The sequence below is a fragment of the Cenococcum geophilum genome, assembly GCF_001692895.1.
Source record: "Cenococcum geophilum 1.58 unplaced genomic scaffold K441scaffold_11, whole genome shotgun sequence".
In the NCBI taxonomy this organism is placed as follows: domain Eukaryota; kingdom Fungi; phylum Ascomycota; class Dothideomycetes; order Gloniales; family Gloniaceae; genus Cenococcum; species Cenococcum geophilum.
In genome coordinates, this window is record NW_027137569.1 from 1,981,155 (window position 1) to 1,997,883 (window position 16,729).

The 16,729-nt window shown below is 34.6% G+C and overlaps 1 protein-coding gene across 1 annotated transcript; it reads right to left on the reverse strand.

Annotated features, from left to right (window-relative positions):
- Positions 1-16,068: 16,068 nt before the first annotated feature.
- K441DRAFT_549020 (uncharacterized protein) lies at positions 16,069-16,242 on the reverse strand (the record flags this gene model as incomplete). The annotated part of the gene is made up of 1 exon (XM_067642985.1): positions 16,069-16,242. A coding segment is annotated over one exon (174 nt), but the record flags the coding sequence as incomplete, so codon positions are not given.
- Positions 16,243-16,729: the final 487 nt, after the last annotated feature.

Consider the following 16,729-nt stretch of genomic DNA (forward strand, 5'->3'; position numbering starts at 1 on the left):
CTAAAGAAGGGTATATTTAGTAAAGGATATTTAAGTAGCACTTGCGAGCTTCTATATATGCCTTTATAGGCGCTATTTACTTATTTTATTAAGCGTATAAGCATCCTATTTAATTAGGTTTTGCAATAATATAAGAGCCTTTATTATTACTAGCGTTATAGGCGTTTATAGTACTTTGTTTTATATACTAGATCCTACTACCTTATTAGCCTTTAAAATAATAAGTTTAATTAGGGGTGGGGGTTTCTATATTCCTCTAAGTATTTTCTTTAAATTAAATAGAAATAAACTAGTTGCAGCCTACCCGGCTATAATATTCCTCTTAATTAACGCTCTGTTGTAACGGAACCTTGTAGCAAGAACTACGATGGGCTCGTTATTGGGCTAGGTGTGTAGGAAATGCAAGTACAAAAGTTAACAACGTAATAACAACTAGTGGAGTGGTTGCCTAATAGATTAACTCTAATTATATTCTAAGAATTACTACAAGGAAGGAACTATCTAGGTAGGGATTAAGGGTCCTTAAATACACAACCGTACTCCTATAAAATCCTTCTTATACGTAATATACGTCTTATCTGTATTAAACGTAACGTTCCTTATATTTAACGCAGTTAATATATTCAACTATTATATAACCTTAGTTACTATTCCTCGTCACATAGTTCTACCGGCTCTATCCTAAACCGTGCCTAAATTAACTAACTAGCTTCTTCCGACTCTTCTCCTAGTAGTCGTAATATCGTACTTAAAGCGTCCGTAACACTATCTCCCTCCTCTCTATCTTTGTCCTTAAAGATACCTAGTATCTCTAGGTTGTTTACTAAAGGTATAATATCTATCTAATTAATTTAGTTAATATTATTGCTTATTATACCTAAAGCAATTTCTTCTCTCTCTTGGGTTGAGCGTCGCCTTTATACAGTCTCCTTAATACTATTACTAGGTGAAGTAATAGCGATACCTTACTCTTGTTATACAAAAGAAGGGTTAAGTTATATTGCGATCGCGAGTCCTTCTAGTCGCCAACCTTCCTCTTATTCTAAATGCACTCGCGCCAATATGCGTTTATCGTGTAACGTTCGTTTTGCGTCTGATGTTAAGTGTGCGTGTCCTATTACTCTTAATAGTCTTTAAGTTCCCTAAGTAATTTGTCTTAGGGTCTCGTGTTTAATCTGCTGCTGCGCGGCTAGATAGTAAACTATCGCAAGCCCTTGCTAAGTTGGAACGTTTCCGTAACGCGGAATAGAAGGCTTTAAATACTCAAATTGCGGCGTCTGCTTATCTGCTTCGTCTTAAGAAGGTTTATAAGAAGGTTTATTTTAAGGAGTAGAAACTTATAGAATAAGGTTTATAGGAACTAAGTAATAAAAAAACGGATTCTTTTCTAATAGAGAAGAAAACAACTCTAAGTAGTTTGGCAGTCGCTCTTCCTAGGTCCCCCTTAGGTGACTTATTCTTTAATAATCCTTTTTTATTAATACTGCCTGACCTTTTCTCTTCTAATACTCCTGTACCTTTTCTATAGCATTCTTTAAATTCTCTAGTAGCTCCTAGGTAGTTTTAGTGTAGCCTATTTACTTAACCTCGTACTATATTTCGTTATTGGTGTCCTTATAATTAACGATCTTTAAAACTTGCCATTTGTCTTCTTTTTATCCTCTATATATGTCTACTTTATAAACTAGTGGCTTAATATTCCTATATACTGGCTTTAGCATTACAATATACTATATAGGGTAGATCTTTATTTTAGCTGGTAGGTTTAACTTAAACGTAACCGGTAAAATCCTCTATGTAATTTTAAAAGGTCCTAGTCTAACGTAGTCCAATTTCTTACTTAGTTGTTAACTCTTAAAATTTTTATATAGTAGCTATACTTTATCTCCCTCCTTAAGATCTAGTCCCTTAGATCTCTTAGCATTATAGTACTTTTTTATTCTCTTTTATACTTTCTTTACTAATTTCATAAGGTCTATATAAAGATTTATTAAATCCTTTATTTTTTCTTTAGCTGTACTACTCGTTTTCTTTACTTGCTATAGTAACAACGATATTCTTAGCTTATATCCATAATTTGCCTTAAATAGTAATATGCCTATTTCTTCTTAAGGTGTTGCATTATATATAAACTATATAACTGGTAATAGTAATACCCAATTATTCTATACGTAATTAATATAATGCCTTAAATACTGCTCTAGCGTCTAATTTAACCTTTCTGTTTAACTATCTATCTATAGATAATATACGGTAGAAGTTACTGCTTAAACTCCTTACTCCGCTAAGAACACTTCCTAAAATACTACTATAAATCTTAGATCTCTATCCAATATAATCTTATTTAGTACTCTATATTTTACAAATACTTCTTTAACATAGATTCTAGCAATATCTTCCGCTAAGATTTCTTCCGTACATGCTATAAAGTATCCCTACTTTATAAGCTTATCCACTATTACTAANATNANNTTATAATCTTATCCGGTNATANGNTNNNTTAATTTNNGNAACTTAATAATAAAGTCCTATAATATAACCTCCTATAGTCTCTCTAGTATTTTAATAGGTTATAGCCCTCTATATAGCTTATACCTTATTAGTTTATTCCTTTAGCAATCTAAATACTCTTTAGTAACCCTTCTAGCTATCCTTTAAATTCCGTTAATAATATACTCCTCTTAAAGTCTTAACACTAAGCCCGTAGCTCCATTATGTCCTTAAGTTAGTCCCTTATAGAAGTTTTCCATAAACTGCTCTGCTATGCTTCTTAGGATATACTTCACTTCTTAATTTTTATATATATCCGTCTATAGATCTTCTAGCTATGCTTTTAAAATTCTTTATACCTAAAAGCTTTCTAGTATCTTGTAGACTTTCCCTAGTTTATTATCTTCTTAAGTTACTGCGATTTTTAGATAATTATACCTAATTAATCCGTCTGTATCTTTTCGCAATAAAGCCCCTAACGGCTTTTCCTTATTTTATAGTTTAGCTTTACGGCTCAGAGCATCTGCCCGCATATTGTCTGTACCTTTAGTATACTAAATCTTAAAATAGTATTCCGTAAGTATCTCTGCCTATTTAACCTATCTTTAGTTAAGTTCCTTCGTCGTTAGGAATCCTGTTAGGTTCTTATAATTTATCTTAACCATAAATAGTTTCTTTATGCCTTATAAAAATGCTTTCTATTCCTTTAATGCTGTAACTATACCTAATAACTCCTTATTATAGATGTTATAGTTTAACTCTGGTGGTGTTATCTTTTAACTATAGTATGCTACTAGGTGCCATCTATCTTAATACCTTTATATAAAGCATGCCCCTAGTATATAGTCTAATATATCTGTCTCTATAACCGTCTCTAGTCCTAGTTAATAGATCTTAAAAACTGGCTCCTAGGTAAACAACTCTTTAACTTTTTTAAAGAGTTCTTGCTATTCCTCTCCCTATACCTATAGTTCTTCTTTCTTTATTAACCGCGTAAATAGCTTAATATCCTTTAATTACTACGCTATAAACCTTTTACAGTAATTGCAAAATCCTAGAAATAATTTTAACTATATAACGTTCTTTAGTTCCTGCTAATTTACTATAGCCTTAATCTTCTTTAGATCTATACTAAATTAGCCTAGTTTAATAATAAATTTAACGAAATTGGTTTTCCTAGTAAAGAACTTGTATTTCTTAATTGCTACTAGCATCTATTCTTCTTATAGTCTCTTTAAAACCCATTTAATATATTCCCCGTGTTCTTCCTTAGTTATTAAGTAGATAATAATATTATTAAGATATACTATAACAAATTTATCTAAGTATTCTCCTAATATATTGTTAATACGCTTCTAGAACGTTGCTAGTACGTTTATAAGCCCGAATTNNATAACTAATAGTTTATATAGTCCTTCCTTTAACCTAAAGGCTGCCTTCTATTCGTCGCCTTTCTTAATCCTAATCTAATAGTACGCCTATCTTAGATCTATCTTCGTAAAGATTTGCGCATTACCTATCCTATCTTAAATTTCGCTAATTAAAGGTAAAGGATACCTATCCTTTCTAGTAATGCTGTTTAACTATCTATAGTTAATACACAGCCTTAGTTTACCGTTTTTCTTTAGTACGAATAGTACTAGATATCCCGCTAATAACTGTAATAGTTTAATATATCCCTTTTATAAGTTTTCCTAGATAAACTCTTTTAATGCTCTACCTTCTTCTTCGGTAAGCTTATAGATTGGAAAAAACTTTGGACTTATTCCTGGTTCTAACTTTATCTTATAGTCCCATACTGTATATTCTAATAGCTTTTTACTTTCTGGTGACTATAGTTTCTTACTATACTTGTAGTATCTTTTTGGTATATAGCTTAGCCCTTTTTCCATTTCTTTGTAGGTCGCTCCTACTTAATACTATACCAACTTAGCTTATTATTATATCTTGCGGCGTTAAGTATCTCTAATATTAACCTAATTTATAATCTAATTGATCCTTAGATTGTATTCCTATAACCAAGGCATGCTTAATACTGCCTCGTCCCGTCCTAATGGTAGGATATTAAAAGACATCTTAATTTGTCTTCCTTTAATAGTTAACTAAATAGGTCCTGTTTTAAGATTGATAATACCTCCTCTATAGGCTATTGGATCTCCTAAAATTATTACTAATAGGTAAGGATGTTCCTTTTGTCTATAAGGTAGTCCTATTCTTTTAACTACTGCTAGTAAGATATAGTTTCTTATTGCTCCACTATCTATTAATGCCTCAAACTATTAATCTTGCCACTTAATTTATAAATTTAGGTGTCGTCCTTAAATTCCTTTAAGGGTCTAAGGCTCTACTACTAGCTCCCTCTAGTCCTATAGGCCTCTACTTTTCCTAACTATTAGCTGCTTAATCCTAGTATACTTGGCTTACTCTTTAGCCAATACCTAGTTCGCTTTTTATTTTTAATATGCTATAGACACGTATTTTCTAGGCATTTCCACCACTATTATTTATCTAAGCATTCTTCCGTAAGAAATCTTTTTAGTTAAAGTACTAAACTTCCTTCCTCTTAGACCTCTGCTAGATGCCATCTATATATATATTTGGCATTTCTATATTATTGCTCGTCTATTATCTAGTACATCCTTATAGGGTATTTCCGATTCTTTTTCTTTAGATTCTTATATATTTCGTATATATCGTCTATGTACGTAATCTATAATAACATATAGTGTGCTAGGTACTTTAGGTTAACTCTTAGCTCGGCTTTATCCCTAAGTTTAAACCTTTATTATACTAATCTAAACGTTATAACTTTATTCGCAGGTACTAAGATACGTCTCTTACTTCTCTAGTCCTCTAAACATTCCTCTAGATCCTTTAACGTTATAATTAAGGCTTCTTTAATATGCGTTATAGCCTTCTCTATAATCGGGTGGTCCTAGATAACTTTTTTATCCATCTATATATAGAAATCTTCCTACTTATTATTATGCCTTTGCCTATACCACTTTTAGTATAGCTGCTAGAGTATATACAGTCTATCCGTAAGGAAGTATCTTCTTATTACTATGTCGTAATAGCCCTTTATATGTTGTTCTTTAAACCTAATTAGAATTTCTAGATCTTCTTTATTTTCCAGTTTAGTAAGCCACTTAGCTCTTAGTATGCCTGCTCTTAGCCTATTAGTGATTCTTTGTACTAGTGCTCTGTCCTTTATACGTCCTAATATGCTAAATCTCTTATCTAGTTTCTGTTCTTGCTATGCAATAATTCTTTGCCTAAACTCTTTTATAGTTTTTTTTGGTTTGCGCCTTACGCTCTAATCCTTAAAGTTATCTTACTTCTTAATCCTGGTATTAAACTTTCGATCTTTAGGCTAAACACTACGTTCCCCTAGTAAGTCTTCTGGGTTTATATATCTGTCTTTTAGTCTAACTGCTGTTTATATTACAGATTCTCTAATCTGTAATAAAGCTCCTTACCTCTTACCTATAGGTGTCCTTATTTGTACTCCAAAATCTTAGTCCCTTGGATTCTTTAATCCTAAGCTTGCTTCTAACTTAAGCTTAGCTCCCGCCTTAGTCCAACTAGGCGTCCGTAGTATTCTTATCTCATCTTAAGAGTCTTATGCCTATAGGAAACTCTATCCTAAGCTTATTTGTATATTTCTAAACTAAGCTACTACCCTACTCTATCGGTTTTCGTCTGTTATAGGTCCTTAGGTATACCTTATCTTATCTTAAGAATCTTAGTTATCTCTTATCTCGTCTTAAGAATCTTAAGCCTTTAGCCTTTTGCCTTTATTAAGTGGTAAGCTAGCACTAGCAGTTGTCTGCTTGCCTAATCGTCTTTAGATATTACTCCTTCCGTCTTATAAAGCGATGGATACCGTATCTAATGGTGTTATAATACCCGTTACTAAACCTTGCTCTATAGCGGTCTTAGTCTCTACTTTTATTACATTATTAAGGTTTAGATACCCCCAGTTAGTTCCTTTACTATCCTCGTCGCTATTAATTAATAAGTACTCTAACTCTATTATTATTGTTGCTGATTCTTATCCGTATATTACTATGATATTTTAATCTAGCTTATAGAGTTGATCTTATTCTTTATCTAACTTTTTAGTTCCTCTAAGTCCTTTTAACTTTAGCTCCTATAGCTAATAGCTTACACCGTACTTAGCGTCTTTATAAATTCGGTATGCGTTATTATAATAAAACGCAAAACTTCTAATTAAACATTCTTTTGTTCCTCGCAGCATATTGTCGTCCCTTTATATATATATATCGTCTACTAGTCTTATGCCTTTTACTACATAGTAACTCTGCCCACTTCTATAGTCTCTAATGTAATAACCCTGTTTTCCGCAATTTATATAAGCTCCTTCTTTAAACTATTTCTTTTGCTATAGAGTCCGCCTAAACATCTTCTGCTGTTAAGATCCCTGATTCGGCCTTTGCTCCTTAGACCTTTAATTACTTAATCCTTGTCCTCTAGGTTTCTATAGTTTGCTCTATCTCTTATAGGCTTTTTTAGTACCACTTAGGTCTATTAGCTCTACGCCATACCATAGTTTCTAACTTGGCTTTTGTTGTTGCGTACTCTGCGCCTTATATAACTATAAAACTCTATTCTAGCCTCTCTTAGCCTATTCCCTTTAGAAGATCCTATTATTAATCTTAATTACTTAATCTATTAATTCCCTTAGGGTATCCGCATCTTTTATTAGAATAATTGCGTCCTAGACTTTAGCCTTAAGTCCCTATTTATACTGTGCTATAAGCGCCCTATTATTCCACTCTACTTATATTGCTAATGTCTGGAACTATATTATATACTTAATTGCTAAAGTTTATTGTATAAGGTTCTGGAGTTTTTTTTCTACTATAGTTATTCCTTCCGGGTCTCTAAATATCTGTATAAGTCGTTCTACAAATCCTTTCTAACTTAAGAATATAAATCGCACGTCTTAGTTAGTGGTTGTTATTCCGTTTGCCTATATCTCCGTAAGGTAAGGTTTAAACTACTTAAGTGCTTTTCCTAACAAGAATAGTCCTGCGTAGGCTATCCGATCCATGGGTATAGGTAACTTTACTCCCTTCTATAAGACCTTAAAGTGCATCTGCGTAAGAAATCCTTTAAGCTTTAACCTTTTTCCTGTAAATCTCTTAATTAATAATAGCTTAATCTTTGCTGCTCCTATCCCGTTAAGTCTTTCTTCCAACACTATATTATTAGCTGTTAGCTAGTTAACTATTTCCTATAGCTGTCCAACTGTTATAGGTTGCTATAAGTTAGTATCTGCCATACTGGTATCACCTCCTATCCTTAAAGTAGTTGCTGCCGTTAATGGCGTTATAGTGGCTGCTTTTAGTGGCATATTGTTCGACTTCTTATATTAATACTATAACTAGGTAGTAATTGTGTAACGGAACCTTGTAGCAAGAACTATAATGGGCTCGTTATTAGGCTAGGTGTATAGGAAATATAAGTATAAAAGTTAATAACGTAATAATAACTGGTGGAGTAGTTGCCTAATAGATTAACTCTAATTATATTCTAAGAATCACTATAAGGAAGAAACTATTTAGGTAGGGACTAAGGGTCCTTAAATATACAACTGTACTCCTATAAAATCCTTCTTATACGTAATATACGTCTTATCTATATTAAACGTAACGTTCCTTACGTTTAACGCAGTTAACACGTTTAACCATCATGTAACCTTAGTTACTATTCCTCGTCATATAGTTCTACCGGCTCCATCCTAAACCGTGCCTAAATTAACCAACTAGCTTCTTCCGACTCTTCTCCTAGTAGTCGTAACATCGTACTTAAAGCGTCCGTAACATCTGTCCCGTATAGGCTTATATAGAGAGGTAAAATGTTCCTTACCAACTATATCTACGCCTCCTTAATTTAGTTATTTAACCTAGTTATAATAGGCTGTCTTTAAGGGTGCGAAGACCCTAATGTTATATAGTTAGAGCTTATAGGAGGTATAAGAGGGAAGATAATATAGGATAATGTTATTCTTAAAGTAAAACTCTAAAATTTTAAGGGTTTTATACGTCCTAAAGCCGTTATATATTAGAACCCGTGGTTTCTTATTAGCCAGTTCTTTAGTTTAGTAATTAAAAATACGTATAAGCTACTCTAAGCTAATCTTTAAGTTATTATATCCGTTTTTAGAATGTCCGTAATACTATTTAGGAGTTAGGTATATAGTCTAGTTACTTTAGTAGGTTAAAGCTGGCCAGATTATAAGTGGTAGTAGTAACCTACCGTTAGCACTAATACACTTAATAGTAGTTACTATTATCCGCTTAATACCTATACCTCTATAGTCTTATATATTGTCCTTACCTATAAGGACTTTAATAGAGCTTAGTATGCTTAGTAGGACTTCTGTCTTATTTATATTATAACAATTTTCTAGCAGAATAGCTAGCTCCTATAGTACTTTACTAACTACTTTAAACCACTTTATGACCTTATTATGTATATAACTATTGTAGCGTTTCTAGTTAATAACCTTAACTTACCTTACTTTAATGTCATGGGACGGGGGCAGTGGCTATAAAGCGTATGTATTTAAGGAGTCTATAAGACGTTGCGCGATTAATCGTAAGGGTCGAGGGCGTAAGGAGGTAATATACCTACGCGTAGCTGACATAAGCTGTACGCGAGGTATACGCGAGAGTACGGGGCTCTCCTATAGAGGCCCCTGCGGTGGGGTTCCGTAACACTACCCCCCCTCTTATAGAGGCGGAGCTCCGGCAACGCTATAGTTACTATATATATATAAAAGGGACACTTAAGGTATAGAAAAGAAGAAAGGGGGGTATTACTAAAGGCTTAAAACAACGTTATGTAATAGGGCTTAGCATCTAAGAATCCGACTAATTAGATAACTTTAACCGCCGGTTAAAGTTCCTGGACATCTTAACGATATTCCAGTCATATAATTGTACTTTACCGCAATCTAACGGTAATCTAACGGCAATTTGCCCTTACATAGTAATATATAATGGTTTAACTCTATAAGGGCTCCTATAGAGGATTAGGTATAAAGTCTCTGCTTAGGCCCAGTTTCTGTGAGTTCGCGTAGTAAAAGTCGCTAATTAGATCCTTTGCATTTTTAAAGTCTTCCTATAGTTGCCATTCTGGCTGATCTATATCGAATCCTATATATATAGCTCTGTAGTAGAGCCGTCGTCCTCTGCCTTTGCTAAAGTATTTAGAGTTAATAATTCGTTTAACGGTCCACTCCTTATAGTTCTCGTCTTCGTTCTTATCTTAGATTAGTACTAGTAGGGGTTTAGGCTATATCTGCCCTAGTAAGGGGTTAAGCTAATAAAGGTATAGTAGCTATGGGTGAAATACGGGCTATATTCTGCGGGTAGCTAGGGTAGGTAGGAGTTCTAGCTTATATACGGCTCCCCTATTAATAACTCGTTTAATTAGATAGGGGCCGAGGTTCTTATAATTAAGTAACTTTATAGGCCTCTGTGTAGAGATATTACGTATATCTAGCTATACTTAGTCGCCAATACATATCTCCAGTAGTAGCGTTCTATAACAGTTAGCAAAGTAGGCCTACTTTGCTTAAGCCTAGGCCATTTCTCCCTTATAGTAGTTAAGTAGATTTTTTATATGGTCTGCATACTAGTCGGTAAGTAGCATCTTAAGGCGTTTTCTATATAGTAGTTTCTTATTAATAGGTTCTGGTGGCTCTATACTAGATTAGGGGTAATAACCCTTATTTGCAAAAAACGGGGTAAGTCCTATAGTAGTTAAGACGTAGTTATTCGCTGCGAATTTACCTAGTAGGAGGTAATCTACCTAGTTATCTTAACTATAGGCGACTACCTATCGTAGGTACACTTTTATACTAATATTAGCGTTTTCTGGTTACCTAGTAGTTTTATAGTAAAAGGATATAGATATCTTAACGGAGATACTAAGGCGTTAGTAGATTCGTCTCTATACATTAGAGTTAAATTATATGCCTTAGTCGGACGTAATCAAGTTAGGTAACCTATATAGTCAATAGACTTTACAGAGGAAGGTATTAGTAACGTCGCTAACGGCTACGCCTTCGGTTGGGACGTAGTGGCGCTCTTTTATAAGTTGGCATATTATTATAAGGATGTTCTTATCCCTTAACCCGCCGGAATTCGTCCACTCGTTATCGATAAGGATCGGCTAATCAAATCAATGCATCAAAATCATCGTGATCAGAAATACGCTCCGAGCCAGTGGTGTCCAGAGAACCCCAGTAATCCTCAATGGACGATTCCTGTGTAAGGCCCATATAAATAAGCACACCAAAATACGCCCAGAGTTCTTCTTTGCATGTTGGCTTCCATAGACGGGCCCGTAGCTTTTCACCTACATCATTCGACGGGTGCAGCTCTGCGTACTTATTCGTCCACTCTACCAACTTATCCATAATCTCACTAGTAAAGAATTGACTGAATATAGCGAACGGATCGTTTCGATCAAGCGTAGAAGGTAGATTTGGGGTGCCATGGTCGTCGAGATCGTCAATATGCAAAGGCTCGAAATCGGGCAGCTNCCATGGCTCGGGGGGTGGTTTTTTAGCAACCCGGTTTGGTGGAACTTTGTATTAAGTCGGTTGAACAAGATCTATATCATTGGAAGTACGATTGGAAGGCATGGTTGATGGTAATTAATTAAACAAATCTATAGAGGTATACGCGTAGTTTTGATTCTGGTGTTCCGCACGGACCACCTGCTGAGTAGACGTCGGCGGGTTAAGGGATAGGTACGGCCGTGTCGTTTATAGGGTAGTAGGTTAATAACGAAATCTATGGCGATATCTGCCTATTGTTATATAGGTACTAGTAGAAGGTATAGTAGTCCTTGGTATTTTATATTAAAGGCCTTAGCGCGCTTATAACTGTAATAGGCGCCTATAAAGCGTTTAACTAAGTTTATTATTTTTGGCTAAAAGTAGTATCGGCTAAGAAGCTTATAGGTTCCTCCTCTGCCTAGGTGGCCGCTTAATTAGAGGTCGTAGGCCATTTAGATTAGTTGCCGTTATAGATTTTCTAAGTTAGGGATAAATAGGCGCCCTCTATAATAGAGCCTGTTCTCTTTTACTTCTAAGGCTGCTATATTAATCTGGCCTAAGCTTTAAAGGTTAATAGGCAGCGTATAGGCGCCGGCGGTCTTTACGGCAATAAGTTAATATAGTAATAGGTCGACAGAGGCGTTATATACCATAGTGATAAGCTTATTAATTTCGGGAGGTAACTCTAGTTCTATAGTATAAAGCTGGGGTACAGTTGGCTTTATTGTAGGTAGTATACCTAGGGCCAAATTTCGTACTTTTAAGATCGTCTATTGTTAGAACTAATTATAGGGGTTATCTTTAGACTAAGGAAGGTCTTATAAGCGGCGTGTTAGGCTACTAGGTTTAGTACCTTATACTCCTAGTCTATATATAATTTTAAAGTTAAAACTAGAAAGGAACTCGTTCTAACGTACTTGGTATTAGTTTAGCTACTTTATAGTTATAAAGTACTTAAGGTTGCAATNGTCNNTAANNACTTTANTTAGNTAGTNNGGCTCTNCTAAGNAGAGTTCTANTTAGAATTCTTTAAANNCTTATATAATTATAAGGAGTTCTTTATTATAGATCTTATAGTTACACTCTTATAGTATAAGCTTAGACGAGTAGAATGCGACTAGGTGAAGGAGACCGTTATTACCCATCTAGAAGAGGACGCCTACGTTAACGTGGTCTAAGGAGTCGGTTTTAAGGTAGAGTTATTGTCTTAGTATAAAGTGAGCTAGGACAGGTGCTTTAGTAAAGGCATTTTTAAGGTCTTAAAACGCCTTCTTGTATTTAGGCGTCTAGGTAAAGCATAGGTACGTTTTTCTTCCTTTTATAAAAAGGCCCTTCGTTCGCATTATTGCTATAAGTAGTGCTACTACGCCTAAGAAGTTATATATGAATTTCTAATAGAAGTTGGCGAAACTAAGGAAAGCTTATATATCCTTAATGCAGTTAGGGGCTTGCTATTTAGTAATTATATATACCTTCTTGGGGTCCATATAGACACCCTTAGTAGTAACAATTAGTTTAAGGTATTTTACTTCTATGACTAAGAATTCGCATTTCTTTAAATTAATATAAAGTCCTGCGTCCCTAAGGCGCTATAGGACCTTTTAAACGTGTTTGGTATGCTTAAAGGGGTTATTATTATAAATAAGTATATCGTCCAGGTACGTAGAGTAGAAGTTATTAAGGTAGTTCTGTAAGGCGTTATTAATATAGCTTTAAAAGGTGCCTAGGCCATTATATATGCTAAAGGGCATAACGGTATATTTAAATTGGCTAAAGCGCGATGCGAATACGGTTTTCTATTTATTACCTTCCCGTATTTAGAGATAGTTAAAGGCGGCGATAATGTTAAGCTTAGTATAAATTTTGGCTTAACTAAGCCGCTTAAGGGTCTTACGTATAAGCGGTACTAGGTATTAGTTTTTAATCGTAATAGTGTTAAGTCCTCTATAGTTAACATAGAATTAGATACCTCCTCTTAGCTTCTTAGTAAGAAGAATAGGGGCGGCTACTAGTAATATACTAGGACGAATAAATCCTTTATCAAGGTGCTTATTAATATACTTTTTTTATAACTAGAAGTTCGTCTTTTAATATTAAGTAGGGTCTCTTATAAGGTGGCATTTTTTCTTATTTAATATTAATAGTATAGTTATTAGGTTAATATAGGGGAAGTATATCTACACTCTTTTATAAGCACATATTGGTAAAGTTATAGTACCTCTTAGGGAGGAGCTTGCGGAGTTCTTTATTGGTAAGTCCTTTTTTAAGCTTTATAAACTTTTTAAAGTCTAAAGGTAAAAGTCCGTAGAGTTCCGTAGGGGCGTTATCTTCTAAAAGGTTAACTATGTCTATTCTATTACTATAGAGGACGTAGTCCTATTTTTTATTAAGCTTATATAGTTGTAATTAGGAAGCTATAGTAACGGTCTAGCCTTTCTTATATGCTATGCGGTAGAAGGCTAGGGCACTTATATAGTAGCAGTTAGTTATAGGTGGAATAATAAGGGGTTCCTTAGGTTAATATCTTAGGAAGTAAATAGAAGCGGCTAGGCCATGCCCTAGGTAAGTCTCTCTATAGTATTTAGAGTTAAAGGTTACTTCTTTCTTCTTCTAGTTAATAGCGGGGTTATATTATTTAAGCTAGTTTATTCTAAGGATAATAGGGTAGTTAGTAAATAGTATAATATAGGCCTAGAGTTCTTTCTGGTGCCTATTTATATCTAGGTAAAGTTGTGCTATATAGGTAATCTTCTATACGGTATAATTACCGTTAGCGAGTTATAGGGCGCGGGCTTTAGTAAGGAATAAGGTAGGTAGGTTATAAGTATATATAAATTAGGTATCTATAAATTTATTAATAGCTTCGTAATTAATTATAGAACGGCTTTTATATTATTTTTTAGCAGTAGTTCCTATTATAGGTAAAACTATCTATTTCCATCTATTTATCTTTATAGAGTTATCTATTAAGCAAGCCAATATATAGATCCCTTTATTATTAGGGCGTCCTAACCCGCGACTTAGGGCTAGGACTTAGCGTTTTCCGTTTCCGTATCTAACTTTACCGCTATTACTACGCCTTTATCTTATATAGTAGTGGCGTATAGCGATATATTTGGTGTTCAGGGTATTAAGTTAGGTATTAGGCGGTAGCTACTAAACCTAGCTATTAGGTAGTTTAGGTTATCGCGATAATAGCCTTCTTAATAGTATCTATAGCAGTGTCCTAGTTTCTAGAGTAGCTCGCGCTCTCCATTTAGGAGTTTTTATAGGAAGGTTAGTATAGAGAAATCGATATTAGTTCCGGTAGTACTTAAGGTAGTAGGCGTTGGTGGCTTAGTATATATAGGTTTAGTAGGCCCAGGGGGCTTCTATAGAGAGGTCTTTAGGTAAAGGTTAGTAGTAGTAATCTAATTTAGTTATTGTTCGATCTTTTATAGAGCTGCTACTATATTATAAATATTGTTATAGTTGTGGCTAGTGGCTATATAACTAAGGCGATAAGTAACTTTTTTAAGGAGGTCCTCCTAGTCTTTAGTATTGTCTTAGGTAAGGGCTCCGGTGTATTTCTAGAATTTAATATAGAATTTATTAACTGATTTGGTAAGGCTTATCTTTAGGGCACGTAGTTTAGCTTAGTTGGTGGCTAGTAGGTTATAATCGCGGTATATTAGGTTAAGATTATTAAGGACTTCTTAGTAGGACTACCACTTTTAGGGGCTACTAGTCTCCCATCGGGCAAAGAGTTTATTAAATGGTGTACTCTTTATTCGCCTAATAATGTAGCCGATCTTAGTGTCTTCCGTAAAAAAAAAAAGGCAGGCGCTCTAAGTTAGTTTCTCGCGGATTTATATCTTCTAGTGGCTGTATTCCTTACGGTCTCCCTAGAAGACTAGGGGATTAAGGTAGCGTATATTAGACCTTATAGTAGTAGTTTAGGTCCAATTATTATAGCTTTTATCGTTGCTACTTTAGTAGGGGTTCCTATTAGGTGAAGCTGCTTAGCGCTGGCCCTCCGTTAAGCGTTAAGTAGGTAAAGTTACTAAGGGTGTAAAGACTTAGGTGGCGTTATATATAGTAAAAAGGTATCTAGCGTTATTATAAATATACTTATTAAGCTAAGATTATAGGTATTTAATTATGTCTTCTCTTTTAGTAACCGTAGCAATTAGTGTAATCTCAGCCTTCTTTAACTATTAGATATCGCGTTTAGACACACAGAGGTTATCTTTAGTTTCTTAACGTATATTGTCGGCGAGCGCCTTATAAGCTTATAGGTCTTAGATAATATCGCAATCTTAGGTAGTACGTATCTCAGCTTATATAAGCTTTAGGTGGTAGTTCTATAAAAGGCGGTAGTATTTATTAGGGTCTTATGCTACCATTTTTACAAATGTCTTAGCGTCTCGTATTTCGATTTTAATAGGTAGTAGCCCTTTTATTTACTTGTCCGTAGTTATATAGTTAATAAAAGATAAGATATTATTAGTGTCCGTCTCTTTAGGGGTTAAGGCTAGGGCTAATAAATTAAATTCTCCTAGGATTAATTGGCGTCGTAGGTTAAGTATAGGTATTGGATTATTCTTTAGGTTTAATATAGTAGCTAGTAGGGGATATTGTCTTACTATCGTGGGTTCCTTAGAAGTATAAAGTAAGGTAATTCGTAGACATGCTACTTCTGGCAGCGCCTATAGTATTACAAAGACGTAGAATTGGTTGTAGGCTAAGCGTCGGTAGTAAAAAAGGCGCAACGTAATGTTACGGGACGGGGGTAGTGGCTACAAAGCGTATGTATTCGAGGAGTCTACAAGACGTTGCGTGATCGATCGTAAGGGTTAAGGGCGTAAGGAGGTGATATACCTACGCGTAGCTAATATAAGCTGTAAGCGAGGTATATATAAGAGCACGGGGCTCTCCTATAGAGGCCCCTACGGTGGGGTTCCGTGACATTTAAGTTCTAAATGGCGTTTCTTAAAGGCCTAAGGCCAGTTCTTACCTAGAGGCTTAATTAGTATATCTATAAACCAATAATAGGCAATACTAAAGGCTAGCGAATATATAAACTTAATTCGTACAGGGTACCTAAGGTTAGCTATTAGTAATAAGAACTTAATAATGGCTTTCTCTTTCTCTAGGGTAAGGTATTGCTGGCTTTAGGCTAGCTCCTCTCTTAAGCATCGTCTGTAATTATAATGGTAAAGTATAGAGAGCGGAACATCGCCCTATTTTATTAAGGTAGTATATATCCTAGGTATATCTAAAGGGAGGCCTTACGCTAGCACCTAGCTAGCTTGGTCCATAATAACAAATATAGTAATAATAGTAGGATAGGAATAAGCGGCTCTACTAGACATAGTACGTAATAATAAACGCGCGCGGAGAAATCTAAAAATAGGCAGTATATAATAGTTATAGATACTTCTAAAACAGCGCTATACTTTATGTTAGTTCGGCTTAGCATTAAATACATTATAGTTACCTAAATATATAGTACCGCACTATATAAGCGCGCTAAACCCTTATGCTAAGATATACTATAGACCCCTTTATATAGATTAATCTGGAGTGCATATTTTTATAGGCTGAGTGTCTTTAAAACTTAGAGTTATCTTCTTTTTAATAAAACTGTCTTTCTAATGC